At 45.0% G+C, this 20,771-nt stretch overlaps 1 protein-coding gene across 1 annotated transcript in view; it reads left to right on the top strand.

Annotated features, from left to right (window-relative positions):
* The window catches only part of SPATA16 (spermatogenesis associated 16), a 133,205-nt gene extending 112,471 nt beyond the window's left edge, over window positions 1-20,734 (top strand). Inside the window, exon 10 of the mRNA XM_014606184.3 lies at window positions 20,413-20,734. Within this exon, the coding sequence (XP_014461670.1) occupies window positions 20,413-20,535 (123 nt within the window). The 3' untranslated portion in view covers window positions 20,536-20,734. The remainder of the gene's footprint in view (window positions 1-20,412) is intronic.
* The last annotated feature ends 37 nt before the right edge of the window (window positions 20,735-20,771 follow it).

Here is a 20,771-nt window from a genome sequence, read left to right as displayed (position 1 = left end):
CTCTTCCCCACCATTACAGCAACCTGTAAGAGCCGGGACCAACAATTTCAAGGGAAGTCATGCTCAACCTCTGCTATCTCAGGATGAAGTATGCTTGGTTATCCTAGGGGAGGACACATGTGCCATTAAATGAAGGAGACAAGCTTTTTAAAACTGGGTGCCTAAGGAGGAAAGGAATCCAAAACATATTTAGAAACCTTAATAAGTATTCTGTGCCTATGGACCGGTTTGGAGAAACGTTCATCTGCGAATGCAGGGGTCTGGGTCTGACTGCCTGGGAGCTCACTTCCAAGTCATTTGAGTTTTAAAAACACTGAACAGTCGTCCTCACCCCTACCTTGGACAAATTCAAGAAGAGATTGGACAATCACCTGTCTGGGGTCTTGTGAACCCAGCATTCATTCCTGCCTGTGGCAGGGGGTCAGGCTAGATGATCTGTTCAGGTCCCTCCTGACCCTAGCTACTATGAAACTATGAACAACTTCACAGGCTACATTGGCTTCACTAGTATTTACTGAGTTCTCAGTATTGTTGAAAACCAGGTCAGTTCTTTAGACATCTAAATATTGAAGGTAGGCCTGATAGAATGCACGCTGAAATTAATGGAAAGATCCATACACACTCCAATGTGGGCACTGGTTCACATTTTATTTATCCTAATTTTAGACATATTTTGAAATTCTTGGTCAGAGAAATTTCTCCCTTGAGGTTTAACCTCAGTATGAACCAGCCCAATAGTTAAAGCTGAACAGATATTCTACAATGTGCCAGTGATTCCAACAGGAATAAGAAAAGAATTAATGAAAACTCATTTTTTCCTACATTATAAATCCCAGCATATCAAAATTTATTTTTGTTCCAAATCAGAAGGAAACAAAAAAAAGGCTGGAAATGTTCTTTACTTTTCATTCCATCCAGGAAGAGCACACACCAACTGCAGAAACTTCCTTAGCCTGATGAAGGGTTTTTAAACCCAAAAGCTTGCTTAAATTTTTTTTCCAACTATTTAAGTTGGTCTAATAAAAGATATCAGATTCACCCAAAGAACCTTGTCTGCCTATGTCCTTAGACCAACACGGCTACACCCTATACCCCTGTGAAATGTCCTATTGCATTTTAATGTTTCTGTTCTGTTCAATTGAAATATTATATATCTGAAGAAACTGAAACGTTGTTGTTTCAATTTTACTCATTTGTTAATTTATAATATAAATTAAACTTGACATGCAAAGTTATTTAAAAATGAAACATGCCCTTCCATTTTGTTCTTATTAAAATCTCAGCGTATTCTCAAGGAAATAATCTATTTCAACAAACCAGTATTTTTCAATAGAAAAACAATCCAGTGGGAAATTTTTGACCAGATCTATTTAGGAATACTAAACAAGGTTAAACAGTCCTTCTAAATTATTTTGAACAAAGATTAGATCAAGTGATAAAGAACTGGTGGATTGAGGTTGTGACACAGATTACAGTATGTAACCCCCCCAGGCACTTAGGCTCTGGGTAGAAATCACACATAAACCAGTATAAGTGATCAGAAACCAGTTCAAATCTGTAACACAACAGAAATTTAGTGCACATAAACCTCTTTCAAAATGGCCCAAACCAGCTTAAGATAAACTGGATGGGTGCAGTATCAGACTTAAATGATTTAGGTAATTGAACTTTTGTCCCAGATCCCCACCAAATTCAAGTTAACTTGCAAACCCCCAGCATCCCAGGATGCTTTGCACCTCCCCTGCACACCCCTGCACCCCAGGCACCAGAGTGGACAGGCTAGCCTTGCCCCAAGTTATCTGTATCAGTCAAGCAGGGAGGCATGCCCCAGCACTCCCCAGCTTCTGGCCTGAGCCACTGCAGGCATGTGGTTGCATTTCCAGAATCGTAAGTGAATGTCTGTTCACTTGCTTATCAGTTCAGTCCATGCAGTTTAGACTAACCTGTGAAGATTCAATCAATTCAGCCTTAGGCTTTTGACTGCCTGTACTTAGCCTTAGACTCGGTATAGGGGTTCTGATTTCTCAAAGGCTCCACCATCACCTGATTATACAACTCTTATGAACAACCTTTACACAATTCTAATTCCATGGTGGTTATTTGCTTCTATTGCCATTGAATTAAAAGCAAGCATGAAAGCAAGAGAGACCATGGGGGATCTTGTGCAATCACTTACAACTGCAAAACTCTTGAAAAAGGCTGACAACCACACTGTCACCAACAAAGTTTAGATTTTGCAAGAGAAGCAGCTGTTGCATCTAATGAAAGCACTCAAAACTTTGCTCTGACACAGCAGAATTATAGCGGCACCTATTTTCCAAATGGTTAAAGAGTCTGTCAGAATTCCCATTACAAACCACTATTTTCAGGGTTTTATATTCTAAGTCAACCATAAAAATTCACTCAGGCTGAAACTTGATATACAAGGACACAAAGCCTGACCTCGAAACACATTTCTTTTCCTCTTGGGCTTATCAAATTAGTTTCAAATTAATCCAGCATTTTTTAAACAGTACAAGGAAAAAAATAAATGAAATATTTCTTTTTGAAAGTATTAAAAACAAAGAAAAGACAAATGGTCAAGTCATTTTCCTGATAAGAACAGAAGTCATTGTAAAGAGGCTGCTTTTCCCTAGACTGATGGGATAGGGAGACTTTAGTCCAAGTCAGAAACAGCTGAAATAATTGCTATCTGTCTGGGGCTATATGGGGTAAATGCAAGAAAAGGAACATGAAGTTCACATCATTCCTGTGTCCACATCAAAACTGTGATCCAGAAAACCCCCATCCAGTTGCAACTTGGACCTGGATGTGTCTAAACTCACCAGATACCTTCCTTTTTGACCTGAAAGGTCTCTAGGTTCCTGCAGTTCTGTCCTCTGCCTGTTCCCTGAAATGCCCTGATCTGAGTGTCTAACTCTCCTTGTGCCCTACACAGTGAGCCTCAGCACCTAACTCTGGGAGATTCCACTCCACCACCTAAGTTAAGCAGGGTGGCATCTAGCCTTCAGATATCTAAGCCTTGTATCGAATCTAGCCCTCCATGCAATGAGGTGGTCATAATCCCAGTCTAGCTGGCAATCATACCCAATGAGTTTCAGCTAACAGGTAAAGAAACGGGCACAGGGGCTGACATTCACTCCATCTGCTGTCCTTGTATTTGGAATGTACACAGGAAAAATGATGGTGGGATGGCAAGTGTAGATTCTGTTCCACCACCATCTGTCTCTACATCAGCCTCCAAACTAGCATAGAAGATAAGACCTCTGCATATCTCTTGGGGTAGTGGTTGCAGCCATATAGTTAAGGACCTACTGGCCCTGCCCCTGAATAGTTTCTGTCCCCTCCCCAAACTGACTCATGTGGAGCTGCCAGAGAGCCTCATTCTTCCATGTGCAGATGTCAAAAGTGACCAATACATTACTTCTCCTATTCCAGGGCATCACTCCAAGGTGGAATCGCATCTAGTTTATGTCCTAGCCACGTTCACCTGTAGTGTTCTAAGACACTGTATCTTTTTTCAGTCCCTCTTCCTAAATTATCAGATTTTTGGTGCGTTGTATCAGGATTTTGCTTGGTCCCCTATGTCCAGCCTTTTGTGCATACAACCTCCAGGCTTTTCTGTATTCTAAGATGAATCTGTTTCTCTCTCTTTGTGAAGTTGTTGCACTTTTATAAAAATGAAATATTCATTGGACCAGACAGAGGGAAGAAAGAGAGTGGCTGACACCATAACCCTTACTTGTAAGAATACATTTCTTAATACTAATTAGATAGGTAGTTAGTCATGTTAATCTGAGGTCAGGCAGAAGGTAGGGCATTCATAGTATACAATGAATTAGGTTGTTGCTGTTAAAAGCTCATGTCTCTCCAACCCATTTAGTCTCTAGGGTGCCACCCTGCCCTGTCTTATGCAGTAATTATTAGGAGTTCAAACACTGCAGGGGCAGAGGCATACAATTAGATAAATAGGTATATTAGAACCTACCAACTGATAACTCCCACATCAAAAGATCTGAGATGCAATATTGCAGCTGCAGTCAATATGACTTTGTTTAATCTTTACATATAATAATGCAGCTCTTTTTCTCCCATGTTCAGTACTCCTAGGGTTTTAAATAGCCTGTGGTTCAATAGGGTCCTTTAAACATCTTTTGAACAACTGAAGGCTAGACATGAACTGACAAACACACACTTTTCCAGACTTCTACATGTGAGACACTTCATAAAACCTTCACATCTGAGTTTACCTCAAGGGCATCACATACTTTGCAATTTAGATAAGTTATTATGCCCATCATTTGCTGAGCTCAGTGGAATGTCTGTTTCATAAATTTAAAAGCAGAGAAACATGTATGAGTGAATAAAAGAGAAGAAATAACTTGCAACAGGCTAAATGTATAGGAAAGGCTGTGCTAATGTACATGAATATTAAATTAAGTAAAATTAGTCTAACATATTTGGTAATATTTTTAGCCAGGCAAACATTTTCAATAGCCAGTCTTCACTTACCGTCTCTGTCATTTCCAGCACCAAGGAATTGCTGTTTAATGAACTATGCTCTTTCATTGACATTAGGTCAGGTCAGGAGTAGGAACGAGATTCCTGGTACATTGATGGAAAGCAAAACATGCTGTTGAATAGTACTGTATGCTGCAGACTACTGCTGCTACTTGATGTCAGTCATGTTAGCAGGTTTTATAAGGTCATCCAGTCCATGCCACAATGATATTGCACTGTCTCTCTTCTTAGGTTATCAGGTTGTTGGTGCACTGTATCAGGAGTTTGCCTGGGTGTCCACAGCCTTGCAAAAGGGAGATGGGTCCTGATCTGTCCTATATCTAGATACCATGTTTCTAGATATCATGTTTCAAGTGGAACCTCCACAGTGGAGCCAATCTACTTTGAAGAGTGACTGAGTGAAAAAGACAAGGGTGGTGAGGACAAGAAGTAAGTCTGACCAGGAAAGCAATGAAAACGTAGTAGGGAAATTCAATGAGAAGAAAATGAATAGTCCCAGGAGAGGAAGATGGTCTTAGTGGCATCAGAGGGAAAGAAGGAGACGTATAGCACAACAATCAAGCAAAAGGTTGCTGAAGGATAGATGAAAGATGACCAAACACCAGATTACTAATAGGGATGGGAAATGCAGTATTTAGATCAGTGTTTCCCAACCAATGTGCCGCGGCCACGTCCAAGTGTGCTGCAGAATTTTGGGCTGGAGCCACGCCCCCTGCTGGCTAAAGCCACGCCCCCATGCTGCCGCTGCAGACAGACAGACAGACTGGGGCATGGCTCCAGCCAGTGATTTGCATCTGCACCCTGGGTTCAGCCACGCCACCCTGCCTCTCCCCTCCTACTCTGAGCCCAGCTGCTCACCACTCCACCCCCACTCCGCATTCAGCCAGTGTGCCGCAGGGTGGGACAGGCCCGGTCAGCATGCTGCTGGAAACAAAAGGTTGGGAAATGCTGATTTAGATATACTCTGAAAGAAGAACTGACAGGAGTTATGACAATGTCAAGAGAGACTGGGACTTGTCTAGTTTGCAATTTGGATGGCAACAAGCCTGGTGACATTTTCAAAGGGGACATGAGTTAGAGGAGCGCTGGAGTAAAAATTGAGGTTCTGCTATATACAGGGAAGGGGTGAGAAAAGCAGCCAAAGAATTTTCTAAAGTACCACCCCTCATATCACCTACTGCCCTTGAAATGTAACCCTTTGCTCCTCTTTGATGTATAAAATGCTTAGAAGAGAGGAAGTGACAAGAGCATATTATTCAGAATGTAGGTTGTAGCTGTGTTGGACTAAGGACATAGGCAGACACGGTTCTTTGGGTAAATCTGATGTCTTTTATTAGACCAACTCAAAGATATCAGATTTACCCGAAGACCCTTGTCTGCCTATTATTCAAAATGTCACTTGAGCATTTCTAGTAATGGATTGCTCATTATACCCCAACAAGGTGCTAAAGGAGTAAATTCGTCCCACTGGGAGAGATAGCATCTTACCAGCTCCTCTTCCAGTTAGAGATCAGTGTCAGATGAAACACAAGACTGAGGAAGAATTTCATCCGCTAATCCTTATGTGCCTTCAGTTTGCTGATAGACCAACAGTACAAAACAACACTACCAGGAGGCAGATAGCCCTTTTACTATCAGTGCTTTCATCCGTTCCACTATGCGTTGTGTAGGAAAAGAGCTAATGGAATACTTTTAAGTAATGGTGAAAAACATAGCAGTATAACAGGAAACTTTAGGAAACTCAGCTGTCTGGCTACCAATTAGGGGTTGGTGGTGGTTCTTCCCCCGCCCCCCACTCAACTAGGTCACAGGACTTTAGGAATTAAAGATCCTATTAATAGGGATTAATTCTTGTACTTTTGACCAACATTTCCCTGGTACTCTCTCTCATGCAGTGTTGCGTGTATGTGATATGAGCCAACCTGCTTCCCCTGAGAGCAGAGCTACAGAAATGTATATGGGGTCCAATTCTGCAAACACTTACTACAAACTATGATGCTCGCTACTAGAAGAAATGCCAGCCCTTTGCAAAATTACTCCTCCTAGTAAGCACTCTGCCTGGTGATTTTTTGCAGAGTAGTTTGCAAAGTGAAGTGGGATCATTCAAGCTGTGAGGGTGCTTAGTAAATGTAATCCATCATTATTATTATTATTCACTTCCCCATTATGAAACACTGCCCTTGCCCTACCTGTTTTTAGCATTACGTTAATTCTAATGTGCTAACAACTGTGGACACTGAACCATTTTTTAGTATTTTCCTAATCTGGTCCTTTATGAAGGAACTGTGTGACAGAACCGTCTGTCACTTAACATGCTTATTTCATTAAAAAATGGCAGTGAAGGTGAACCAGACGTCTGGGAAATACAAAACAAACCAATGTTGTTCTGTAATAGCATCCAAATGGTGACCTCTTCTAGCAGCAGGTCCAAGCAAAAAAACCTTGATCACTTAGGCATAGTTATCAAATGTATGCGTGTGATTTGGGCCTGGACACAGGAGTGCTGGTAGCAAGTGGCGAGGTGGGGGACGGGGGGAAAGGGGCAGGGAGAGCCTGCTGTGCCTGCAGTCTCCGCTGGAGCTCTGGCTAGGGAGCAGAGGGGCAGGGCCAGCCCTGCTTTCTGGAGCAGAGAGCACAGCTCAGCCCAGGGCTCCAAAGCATCTGGGATTCTGGGGGGCTCTGGTTTAACTTAAACCAGGAAGGGATCTGGGACAGAGATTGCATTAACTGGCTTGACCCAAATCAGTTAAGTCTGATACTACATTCAACCAGATTTATCTTAAACCAGTTTCAGCCATTTTGAAACTGGCTTATGTGCACTAAACTTATGTTCTGTTACAGGTTTAAACTTGTTCCTGATCACTTAAACCAATCTATGTGTAATGTCTGTCCCTAGTCTCTTTGTTTGCTATTTATTGTCTATATTCTTTGCATTGAGGTGCTTTAGAAGCTGGGTAACTAAAATGAAAGAGGAAGGTGCTGAGAGATGTTTCATGATATTTAGGGGTAACCCACTTGCCTTCTCACTCCACCAGCTGCTAAGTAATAGAGGAAGACCAGTATTTTTAAGATTTAGACATTACATGTCATTAAGGCTTCTGATTTAAGCATGGAAATGGGATCCTTAAAGGCCAGCTCCAAAAAAGGATGTCATCTTTTGGGAATTAATTGACTGAAATCAGTAAGAACTTAGGCACCTAACTAGGAGATTGGCACTTGAGTAGCTTTTTATATTTGGTCCTAAGTGATATGGCTGCTTAAAAAAAGTTTACACTGTGTCAAGTCTAAAAATGAATCGGCTTGTTGCATATCTATTTAAATATTAAAGTAAATATCTGTCCTGTATTGCCATGCTCCTCTGTAGTACCAACTCCTATTCCTCCTGCTATTATCAACCCTCTAAGTAGCTAGTATGGGGCATATTCATACCCAGATTTAAAATATTATCCTGCTGGCCTTTTAAAAGACACACATGCATTACAGCTATTTTGCAACCAAAACTGCTTCACCATGTATTGGATAAATCAATGGCTTCCTTTTAATAGTAGTCGCTGGTCATGGATTTCTGGTTCTTAGAAAAACCGTTCTGCCTCAAATGTTGAAAAGTTTAGTGACATCATTGAGCTATCAGGACTTGCATGAAAATAGCCTGAATTCTGTATGGCGTCTGCTACTTTTTATGCCCTATCAGCACATGTGGTCAAAGCCAGTTGTCTACGGGAGAGTCTGGCCTAATCTATGCTACCAGGTTTTGCTGATAATTATGAGCATGTCTACACTCAAAGCTCCTCCTTTTGCCATCAGTAAAACCACCTGTGCTGAGTACATCAAAACAGCATGGAGCAGTAGTGTAATGAGGGGCAGAGCACCAGTCCTGGGCCCCCACATAAAGGAGGCACAAGACTGGCAGCTTTTGCTGGGCCAGCCATCATTGCTGCCACCCACCCAAGGCACTGACTTTGGTAGTTACATGTTAGGGCTGTGCGAGGCTTCAGACTGCGATTCTGATCCGGAGAAGATTCGGACGCTTCGGACGCCGGAGCAGCGTGTCCGGATTGAAGCGCTGGCTTCTTTGGGGATTCCGAAAAAGCTTTGGAAAAGCTTTGGAGCCACTTCAGAGATCCGGACATAGGATATAATAGGGAATCAATGAAATATCTATAACTTTGTTGTTTTTTGGATGACGCTTGCAGGGGTGGTAGCTTCTGCTGAGAGCATGAAACATGCCAAGTTTCAAGGAGATAGGTGCAGGGGTTTGTGAGGAACTGCACCTCAAGCTGCCAAAAGGCAAAACTCGTGACATAGGTGACCCTGTGTGTGTTAAGGCGCAGCGGGGTGAAAACTGCAGAGGTGGCGGCCCCTGCTGATGCCACAAAGCCTGCCAGCTGTCAAGGAGATCGGTGCAGGGGGAATCTGGCTTCTGGGGCTCTGCACCTCTGGCTGCTAACAAGTAAAACTCGTGATGTGGGTAGATGACAGTGTGTGTGTGTGTTAAGGTGCACCCTTCTTGGCGCTGGGGCGTCTGCACAACACAGCAGTGTGCCCCAGCGAGGTCTCCTCCTCCCCTACAGCCTCAAGCCGGTAGCATCAACGCCGGTAGCATCAACACTAGTAGCATCAGCAGCAGCATCAAAGGTACCCAAATGGAGCTGTCACAGAGCTTGTTGTTTTATAAAGGAATTGACAGCGAGAAGTAAAGATGTTGTGTTGTGTTGTGTTGCGTTGGACATATGATGCTATTCATGTTATTCATGGTGTGTGATGGCTTATCTTGTGTTTTTATGTCTATAGGTTTATTATGAAAAGAAAGGAGTACTTAAAAAAATATGTCTTAGGAAGCTTTAGGGTTGAAAACCTCTTTGTCAGGCTGAGGAAGTACCTGCAGTTGGTTCTGGATAGAAGGAATAGTAAAGAAGCCAGAGGCTGGCCTGGCACGCAATACAGGCAAGAAAGCCAGTCAGTGAAAATGGAAATGGAGGCATCGGGGGGGAGGGACAGGCTGGGCTGTGGGGTAGGGGGGAAAGGGGGATGTAGCAGCGCAGGTAAAAGTGCAGAGGTGCCTGGGGTGATAGATGTCCAGCAGGTCACAGCGTGCCAGAACTTCACTGTCTATACTGAGTCCATACTGAGTTTCTGTACCTACTACCTAGCAGGCTGATGAAGTGCAGTTCATAGGCCCAGCTCTGAAAAGTGGTTTGCATTGTAATTTGTTCCCTCTCAGGATCAGGCCTGAGAGACTGGAGGCAGAGTGGCTTTTTGGTGAGGAATGTGCCCCCACAGGTAGTGGGGTTTGTTGTCTTTGATAGATCCTGGTGCGTGCAGTTTGTGGGGGTACTGGAGATAGTTGGCAGGTTTTGTGTTTTGAGCTGTAGGAAGTTGGCTTCAGTTCTGGTGATGAGGTTAGGTTAGGTGCTTATTTGAATGTACAAACAACTTTTCAAATTGCATCAAAGCGGGAAACCGACCCAGAGCTCTGGATCAAATCGCTGGCGTCCAAAGTGGATGGATCCGAAGCTGAATCGAATAGCTGCCTATTCGCACTCGCCTACAGGAAAAGTGCGATGCTATAGCCAGTAGGGCAAATAATACTCTGGCATGCATCAATCAATGCATCTCCAGCAAAACCAAGGAGGTGATTCTTTGCTCTACTCAGCACTGGTGAGACCACAGCTGGAGTACTGTGTCCAGTTCTGGGCACCGCACTTCAACAAGGACATGGACAAGCTTGAGAGAATCTAAAGAAGAGCCAGAGGCAAGCCATGCGAGGAAAGGCTGAGGGATTGGGGACTCTTCAGCCTGAGGAAAAGAAGGCTGAGAGGGGACCTGGTATTATCTTACCACTACACTAGGGGAGTACATCAAGGGCTCTGTGAGCAACTGGTTACCAGGGCACCCAAGGGGAAAACCAAGAGCAATGGCCACAAACTCCTGGAAGATCAATTCAGGCTCAACATTAGGAAAAACTTCTTCACAGTGAGGGTGGACAGACTGGAAGAAGCTCCCTCCAGAGGTGGTGCAATCACCTACCCTGCAAATCTTCAAGAGGAAACTGGATGGTCACCTCGCTGGGGTTACCTGACCCCAGTTGTCTTTCCTGCTTGGTGCAGGGGGCTGGACCCGATGATCTTCTAAGGTCCCTCTCAGCCCCTTACAATCTATGAATCTATGAAAAGAGTCTGGCAGGAGAACCTGGCAATAAGAAAAAGGGCATCATAGCCAAATAGGCATACTGTAGAAGATATTAAAAGGACGGCTTAATGCTTCCTTTTAATACCTTCCTTTTAATACCTAAAGTAGGCTTAATCCTTCAGATAGTTTTCCTGGTGAATCAAAATAGTAAATGAAATGCTCATGATCTGGGTTCTAATAGTGTCCAAGATACGAAATGAGGGAAAAGACCAACTACGTAGATCATGGAGAATTGTACAGGAGCTCTTGGTGGCTAGTCGCAGAAATCCAGAGTCTAAAATGTAGATGCACCCAGCAAATGCTATCTAGGTGCTCTCAGCTTCCCCAAAGCAACCAACAGTTCAGCCAGAGAACAGAACTGCAGCAGGTCCAGCTGAGTGGCATTCCTGGAATTCATTGTCTGTACCATGCGGCCCTTTGCCAGCTGATGAGCTCTGTCAACAGCCCTGTGTTTCTGTTCGGTATGTGCCCTTTCCAGAATCCTACTGGTGAAATAAGTAAGGTCAGGAGTAGAAATATCTTTGTTCACTTCAAACAGGACATGTATTGTTCCTTCCTTTGTGCAGAGTTCTGTTTAATGTCACTTTCAAAAGTGCTGGAAAATTACTTCTGAATCGTACACTAAGCTAAAAGAAAAACTAGACAGACTGCTTGAGTGATGGGAAATTCTGCAATTCAGCCTTCAGGTTAGTCCTGTTGTTACACTGTCCAAAGAACTCCTATTTGCATTGCAGACTGATGTTCACTGTATTAAATAAATGTGCCCAGAGTATTTAACTGTTTACAATTTCTGTATGATTTTGGAGAATAATTCAGGTAAATATGAGCTGTTCACCTTTGTAGCTAAATGAACCACAGACCAGCTACTTTTCATAGAGAATTCAGAATTATAATATAGTGCAGAATAATTGACTTGCAGCCCAGCCAGTCATTTACAGTGTGTTAATTACACCTTTCACCTTCTCGAAATGTGTCAGAAAGAGCCTTTTCATGTAGAACTGAAGGCAGGCAGACACAAACCTTTTGTCAGTCTATTGATGTTCTTTAAAAATGAAAAAAGTGAAGTAAAAAAGTATTGTTTAAATAGTAAGTCTTTTGCTGCAGTACTTAGATGCATGTGTCTCAACAACAGTGGGAAGAAAAGGTGTGGTGAGGAGTGCAAGGTGGAGCCTGTAACCTTGTGATTTGAATTGAGCAAATCCTCCTCTCCACCCAGCTCTGAAGTTTTAAAGTAGGCACAGTTAAGGTGGGTCACGTGCCTTTTAACATGCATGTTCTGCTCAATGCAGTGTGTCTGTCAACCACTAGATGTCTGTATGAAGTAGAGCAGAGATATTCAACTTCTGGGCAGTCAGGGGCTGCCTGTCATGGGGCCCCAAGTGGCACACCAAGTGGGCTGCATGCCACTGAAGCCACACACTGGACAGGCAGCATGACCCTCTCACCCAACATGGGCAACAGTGCACAAGCAATGGGCTCCCCAAGCCCCCTCCCAGTGTGCTGTCCTGCCCTACAGACCCTGCCTGTCGCAGCAGCAGAAGTAATGGCCAAATGGGAGCCCACAGGCTGTATGTTGCCACTCCTGGGCTGGATCTGGCCTCTGCTGCCAGTTGGACAGCCCTGAAGTAGACGGTCCCAGTGAGGCTGTGGATTCTGGTAACCAAAGGAAACAGAGCGGTGGGTCACCATGTTAGTCTGAAGTCAGGCAGAAAGTAGAGGTGGCATTGAAGAAACTAAGTAGTTCAGAGAGCCTTGAGCTGTGGTAGGCAACAACCTACTTCACCAGATACCTTGTCACACAGCATCTGACAAGGGAGACGGCTTGAGCTCAAGGTGTGTGGGAGCCTGTTTGCTTGCGTTCTTTACTTATAGGGCTCATAATCCTTATACAATAGCACTGTCTCAGTCCCTTTGCAGCATGTTTTTTTTCCACATTCTTTCATACCCAGCTCCCATATTTAAAAATCTTGCCCTCTCCAAGACCATCCTTTCTATTTTTTTCCACAACTCTTTCCTCTTTTGTTTACCCTCTGGATTCTCATTCCCTTTGAATGTGTTATTGCTTTGTAATTTCTTTTCCTTGTCTCAGGGTGGACGATTGGAGAGCCTCTGGGTTAAAATCTATGGGGAACACGGCACAGGAGACACAATGGTGGGAGTCTATTACAGACTTCCTACCCAGGATCAAGAGCTTGACGAGGAGTTCGCCAGGGAATTGACTGAAGCTGCACGCTCCCGGTGCATGGTTGTCATGGGAGACTTCAACTACCCGGACATCTCATGGGAAGAGCGCTCAGCCAAATCCGAACAGTCGCAAAGCTTTCTCCCATGCATGGATGAGCTTTACCTGACGCAAGAAGTCGACGGACCAACGAGAGGTAAAGCGCTGCTCGACCTGGTACTGGCAACGGGGGATGACCTAATCAGTGACCTAACAATTGAAGGGAAGCTGGGTGACAGTGACCTGATGGTGAGCTGATTACCTTCACCATCTGCCGTAAAACTGGCAAGTCAGTCAGCAATACAGAAGTCGTCGACTTCAGGAAAGCTGACTTTGACAAGCTCAGGAGGCTTGTAGGTGAGGCCCTAAGGGACCATGACCTAAAGGTGAGGGGAATTCAGGATGAGTGGTTGCTCCTCAAGGGAGCGATCCTGGATGCACAAGCTAAGTCTATTCTGTCTCAGAGGAAAGGCAGAAAAAGAGCACAGCAGCCCCCTTGGCTCTGCAGAGAACTAGCAGACCTTCTGCATCTAAAAAGAAAGAACTAGAAAGGATGGAGGACTGGATCCACCTCCAAGGAGGAATATACTGCACTGGTCCAGACCTGCAGGGAGCGAGCCAGGAAAGCCAAGGCTGTGATGCAACTCCAACTAGCTAGAGGTATCAAGGACAATAAAAAGTCCTTTTTTAGATATGTGAGGAGCCGGAGGAAAAGTAAGGTCAACATTGGACCCCTGCTAAACCGTGGAACAACTGACAACCGATGTCCAGGAAAAAGCCAACTTGCTAAATGGGTACTTTGCATCAATTTTTCACCAGTCCCCAGGGGCACCCCTGCCCATTACAGGACAGGAATGCCTGGGTGAGGGAGATTCTTTACCCTCCATCAACAATGACCTTGTGAAGGAACACCTTGAGACCCTGGACACCTTCAAGTCAGCCGGCCCTGACAGTTTACGCCCCAGGGTACTCAAGGAGCTAACTAGCTCAGCCCCTGGCACGGATCTTCGAGAACTCCTGGTGCTCTGGTGAAGTGCCTGAAGACTGGAAGAAGGCCAATGTGATGCCTATCTTCAAGAAAGGGAGGAAAGTGGATCTGGCAAACTACAGGCCCATCAGCCTGACCTGTATCCCAGGGACGGTCTTAGAAAAGATTATCAAAGAGGCCATTCTTAACAGACTGGCTGATGGCAGCATCCTGAGGGATAGCCAGCACGGGTTTGTTGCAGGTAGGTCCTGCTTGACCAATCTTACTTCCTTTTATGGCCAGGTGACCTATCACCTGGACAAGGGAGAAGAGATTGATGTTGTATATCTTGACTTTAAAAAAGCCTTCGATCTGGTATCCCATGATCACCTCTCAGCACAACTGGCCAACTGTAGCCTCAGCTTCACCATAATCCGCTGGCTGGGGAATTGGCTCCGTGGTCGGACCCAGAGGGTGGTGGTTGATGGAAGTCAATCGTCGTGGTGCCCTGTGACCAGCGGAGTCCCTCAAGGCTCTGTCCTTGGGCCAACACTATTCAATATCTTCATCAATGATGTGGACATTGATATCAGAAGCGAACTGGCCAAGTTGCTTTACCCCAATTCAAACTTTGGGGTAAAGCATCCACACCTAAAGACAGGAGAGTGATCCAGGCTGACCTGGACAGGCTCAGAAAGTGGGCAGATGAGAACCTGATGGTGTTTAACACTGAAAAATGTAAGATTCTCCACCTTTGGAAGAAAAACCCGCAGCATGCTTATAGGCTCGGCAGTGCTATGCTGGCTAGCACTACAAACAAAAAGGACTTGGGGGGTCATGACTGACCGCAAGATGAACATGAGCCTTCAATGTGATGCTGCAGCTAGTAAAGTGAGCAAAACACTGGCTTGCATCCATAGATGCTTCTCAAGCAAATCCCAGGACGTCATTCTCCCGTTGTACTCAGTCTTTGTGAGGCCGCAGCTGGAGTACTGCGTCCAGTTTTGGGCTCCACAATTCAAAAAGGATGTGGAGAAGCTTGAGAGAGTGCAGAGGAGAGCCACACGCATGATCTGAGGTCAGGAAAACAGGCCTTATGATGAGAGGCTGAGAGCTATGGGGATCGTCAGCCTGGAAAAGCTCAGGCCCAGGGGTGATCTGGTGGCCACCTACAAGTTTATCGGGGTGACCACCAGGATCTGGGGGAACATCAGTTCACCAGAGTGCCCCAAGGGATGACAAGGTGAAACGGTCACAAACTCCTCCATGACCATTTCAGGCTGGACATAAGGAAGAACTTCTTTACAGTCCGAGCCCCCAAGGCCTGGAATAGACTGTCACTACAGGTGGTGCAAGCACCTACTTATGATTTCAAAGATAACATCCTAAACACAAATCCAGCTGTAAACTGATACTGGGTGATCTTTCATTACATTGCAGATAGTATAGCTCAAAATAGCTATACTTTTGGCATAGGCATAAAGATCCCTATATAGCTAAAGGGGAGTGTTTGCTAGCTGTGATCATGCAACTAAGATGAGTGAAATACTAACATCTGTTCTAAAACTGTAGTAGCTGATATGTTTACCCCACAGTCCCAGATTTTCTCCCATGTTTTCTCAGTGTCAAATTCCATGATTTTTCCACTAACCAGCTCCTAGGATCTCCAGTTGACCGCTCCTATATCATGCTGTCACCATCTCATAAAAGACTCGATCTTTCTATTTGGTATAAGCTGCCATAGCACTCACAGCCTGTCAATGTGATGTGATGGGATGTGATGGGGAGGGGGCCCGCTGCAGAATTTGCTATATGATTAGTAGGGCTGGGCAAAGCTTCGGTAGCCAATTCAAATCTAAGGAAATTTGGCCCATTTCAGCAGCTGCATCTCCAAATCCAAATTGAATCGGGAGACCCATTAAAAGGTCTGAATTGATTCAGAAGCCTCCAAACCCATTTGGAGACTCAGCCACATATTGTACAGGCAGCAGTCCTCCACGATGCTGGAGACAGCTGCCTCCAGCTGGTAAGTCTGTTGTGGGCAGAGGGAAGGGGTATGGGGCGGGGCGGGGGGGGATCAACGCCCCCACAGCAAGGGAGGGATTGGGGCTGGGACAAGCTGCCCCGCTGGGGCAGGGGGGCATGGGACTTGGGGAGGGGGACTCCCCAAGTCCAGGAGGGCATGGGAGCTGGCATGTGCCCCCAGATCTCCGTGGAGCAGGCTGGTCTGGGCTGCACTCCAGGAGGCAAGATCCACCTGCCACCAGGCTGCTGTCTGCAGGATGGGTGGAGCCAGGGCTGCGCTCTGGGCAGCTAGCCCCAGCCTCAAGCACAGCCCTGGCTCTGCCCCCCCACAGAGAGCAGTGGAGAGGGGGCTATGGGGGGCTGCACCCACCCCAAAATTCCCCATAGCTCCTGCCACGGGCCCTGCCCCAATCTAGGCACGTGCGCCCGTCCCCATGCCCTGCCGCTGCTCACCCAGCCGTGGCAGGACAAAGCCACAGCTTCTCTGGGAGGCACAGGGAGGCTGCAGCAGCTTCCACTGCTTCGTGCTGCTTGTCAGAGACAGTGCAGCAGCACCGTCCCATGCCTCCCTGCCCCAGCGGGGCGAGTGGCAGGAGGGCATAGTCCCTGCTCCTAGTGCCTCTGCTGCCTGTCGAGTGCAGCTCAGCCCAGCCCACCCCATGCAGATCCAGGGGCAAACACCCACTCCCATGCCCCCTGAATTGGCAGTGAAAGCCGCCAGAGGAGCCACCAGAAAGAGCAGCTCCCGGACCACTGGCACGCAGTGGTGCACAGTGTTGGGAGCCCCCCACCCCAGCTGGGCAGCTTGTCCAAGCCCCAGCTCCAATCCCTCCCTCTCTGTGGGGGCGTTGATCTGCCTCCCCAACACACCCTTTCCCTCCTCCCTCCATCCACCACAACAGACTTACCAGCTGGAGGCAGATGTGTCCAGTGTTGTCGAGGACTGCTGCCTCTTTAGTCTTGGCCGAATCTCCAAATCAGTGCCAAAGCTCCAATTCCAAATCAGCCAAATTGAATCAGGACAGTGAATCGAATCACTGTCCCTCCTAATCAGCCAAATCTGAAACAAATATTTGCTGCTTCGCACAGATGATTAGCCTTTTCTTCCATCTCTTTCCCAGAACATCTTTCTTTCAGCTCTTTCCCATATTTCTCTTTGTTCTTCCTGCTGTAATGTGTTTCCCCATCTCACCTACTCTCCTCTGACTACTGGGGCCAGTTTGGAGTGACCCTATGAGAAAAAGGAGGACCGGGAACAACACTAGATGGAGAACTACCAAAGAAGAGAGGATAGCAACCATGATAGGCCTTGTCTAGCCTGAAGGGCATGAGCTCGGGCTGTTCTCAACTGAAATGCATGTAGCAGAAACAGTTTCTGCTGCCACTGCAAGAAGGCAGGAAGAAATGGCCTGGGCACTTGAGAAGGTGCAGCTCAGTGTAGCTCCAGAATAAAGCACAGCTGGAAGTCTAGTAATCTGGCCTTGTAGGCTCACAGGTCATCAAAAACTTTGGGATTTGTACCTCAGCACAGGGCCCCGTGAGGTTTTGTTCATTTGGACAGAGATGAAGTGCAATTTCTTATCTGTAGAGAAGAAATTAAGGAGCTTTACTGTGAGGCTTCTCTTATGGGCCAGTCCTAATGCAGCTGATCCCGTCATTGACATCAATATGGATCATTCTGCATCTATATGGCATGGATAGCAGAGGAAGGAAATTGAAAGGGACAAGTTTACCTTCATGGGTTTCAGTGGGCATAGGATCAGACCAGAAATGAGCCACATGATAATCATTAAAAATATTCACAAGCACCAAGTCTGTAGGCCAAATCGTGCAAGTCTGGATCTCAGTGGTAGATTTCCATGGGTAAGAATGCAAGGTTTTGGTTTATACTTATAGGATTTAACCTTGTCAGTAGACATCAAAATTCATTATTACACTGTTTGAATATAAGAAACCAGTATTTCTGATATCTTCTGCAATAGACAGGGCTACTACCTCCAAAAAGCACTGCTCTGTGACAGTAACCTATCGAGTGCCACTTGCTGGCTGTGCCCTTCAGCCTGCCATCCATAGGTTACATTTTGAACAATCATCAGAAAAACAAAACTATTGATTTAAAATCTCCATCACCCCAGTGAGAGTCACTAAGGTGTTTTTTTTCTGCAGTTTAAAGACAGAAGAACAAATGCCAAAAGGTTTTAAATCAAGGCAAAGAGGAAGAACATAATGCCTCCAGTTTACCTTTTTAAAAGAGAAGTGCATGGCAAAAGCCATAACTAAGCACTGCTGAAAACAGCAACCACCAAAAGACATTTTTAAGTCATTCCTCCCCACCCTCCCCCTCCACTCATCTTGTCAAAGGAATGTACTTTCATTGTGTTCATACAGTAATCTAAATCGTGCTTAGGCTCACTGCTTATATTATAATTGTAAGTCAGATATTGTTTGAATGCCATCACTGCTGTGCAAATAACATCATCAGCTCATCAGCTCATCAGCTGTGTCAGTAACATGGCAATTATGCAAGCAGCTGGTATTTCCACCCTTGCTATGCCATATTCTATGATCTTCTGGGGTCTTGATCTGACAGGTGTGTTAAATATAAGCGGTGCATAATAGCGAAGGAGTTGTGATTTGTGATCTGAACCCGATTCCATCCAGGTTTTTCTGGTTATATTATAAAACACAAGGTCAATGCAGCACCGTTTTCTTATATCTCAAGAGCTCGGTAGAGAAATGTTCCCCCTTTTTCCTCTGCCATGTAACCTATTTTGAATAAGTATTCAAAACAATTATTTGAAAATTGGGGGGGGGGGGGTGCTAAGAGTCCTGAGATTTGTTTTTTCCTGCTGTCAAACTCCTCCCCTCCAAATTATTGGAGAAACAAAAGAAGGATGTTGACCTCAAGAAAAAGCAAAGAGGCCTTGCAAGCAGAGTAATGTTGCAGGACACTGTTGTGCTTAACAATACTGCACTGGGTCTTGAGGGTTGATACCCAGATCTGCCACAGACTTCCTATGTGTGACCTTGAATGCCTGTCACCTTTTGGGTGGGTCAACTCTACACGCTCCAGGATTGAGAGTCTCCCTCTCTGTCAGTGAGGCCCCAGGTTTGGTAAGAGCACATATGTATTGTTATTGTAGTAGAGCTTTTTTATATATGGACACCCAGCAGGTTTCCTATGGGATCTGAGAACCCTGTGCTTGGGTATCATGGGGCCCTCTAGCAAAGTGCTGAGCATGGATGTCCCACTGAAAATCTCTACACTGCAAAGGCAGTGACTCCTCCACATCATGAAGACTGTTGGACCTTAGAAAGGCAGCACAGGAGAAGCATTCCCTGCAGTCTTTTGCACTTACAGCTTCCCCCCTGCCAACCACCACCATCACTAGACATAGCCACAGACTAATAAAGCTGCTTAAAGCCAAGCTTCAGGAGCATAGCAGGACTGCACAAGCAGCCCAGTTTATGAATAAATGCAATGGTAAGCTCTGCTCAGACTAATTCATAGCCATTCTGTTGTGACAAAAGCAACGCTCCACTGAATGTGTGTCAAAATGATAGATTAAGACTTTTCTTTAAAAGAGTGTAGCTTAGAATGCAATTGGGAGATTGATTCTTTAGATGCTTGCATTATATAGGGTCTATGGGCATGTCTATAAGTAAGTTTAAACTCACTAGGATCTTGCACTCCCTTATGGGAATGCTGCACATCAGCAGATGACAGTGGAGATGAATAAACTGAACCTGTAGGCAGGGATAGCCAAGTAAATATGACTACGTCTGTGTTTATAGAACACCTGCGCTCCGTCCCACTTGTATATGCTGTTCGGATTGTTTTAAAGAGGTGGTTGACAGAAAAACATGCGTGTGTCGAAAAGTGCCATTTATTAGAATAATTATGATTTTATTCGTGGAGAAGACTGATGGCTTCAGGAATTATTGTTGTGCATCTTTTATTCTTTTGCTGTATCCCCTGGTGAAAGATATTTCATAGGAAAATGTATTTATTCAGAACTTCATTTTGATTTAATAGAAAAATGGCTCTTGCCATAGCAATGTGGAATACTCATTTTTCTCCCTGTGCTGACTTTCGGCATATAAATGCCAGAAGCCTCTGTTCTTTTTCGGCATTCTTTCCTTATCAGAGAAACTTGCTTGAGATTAATTTCCTCATCATGCCTTCTTTTTAAAGTGGCTGTTTTTCAATGCCATTTACAGACAGTGTTGTGATAAATTCTTACTTCCAATGTGCAGAACTCAATGAAAGAGTCTAGTCCACATTGGTAAAGCAATTGAATCCCAATAGAAAGGGGCAAAAATGAAATTAGGCATAATTAGACCAACCACTTCTTTGGAAGCACTCTACCATCCCCGCCCTCCTCAAAAATGACACCGTTTATTTAGCTAGAACATACCTCTTTTAGAGGATTCTTGTATTTATATGCAAGAGGAATGTAACTTTGACATCATTTGTTTACTTTTGCAGGTTGGAATAATTGAAGATTTCTTGTACCAGTTAGAAGACAACTTCTTAAAGACCAAAAAGCTGAGACTGGCGAGAAGGCAGAAAATGAAAATGAAGAGGCTTCAAAGTGCACAGCAACACTAAACAATCCCATCACCTCTCCTACCATGCCAAAGACCTGTGTATATGGAGACAGCAAGGTCATTAATACTGGGGAAGTTTGACAGTCAGGACAACAAGGGCCTGCCTTCAGATTAATGAGGTGTCCTCACTATGGCTCATCTTTAGCAAGGAGCTCCTGTACTTCATTAGTCTCTGCTGGCAAGAATAAATGTGCATGGGAATGTTGGCTTGATTCTTATTTTAAATTGTCTTGTTTA

Source organism: Alligator mississippiensis, chromosome 7 (genome assembly GCF_030867095.1).
Source record: "Alligator mississippiensis isolate rAllMis1 chromosome 7, rAllMis1, whole genome shotgun sequence".
Taxonomy (NCBI): domain Eukaryota; kingdom Metazoa; phylum Chordata; order Crocodylia; family Alligatoridae; genus Alligator; species Alligator mississippiensis.
Note: the sequence above shows the minus strand (reverse complement) of the source record. Positions and strands in the feature narration are given on the sequence as shown.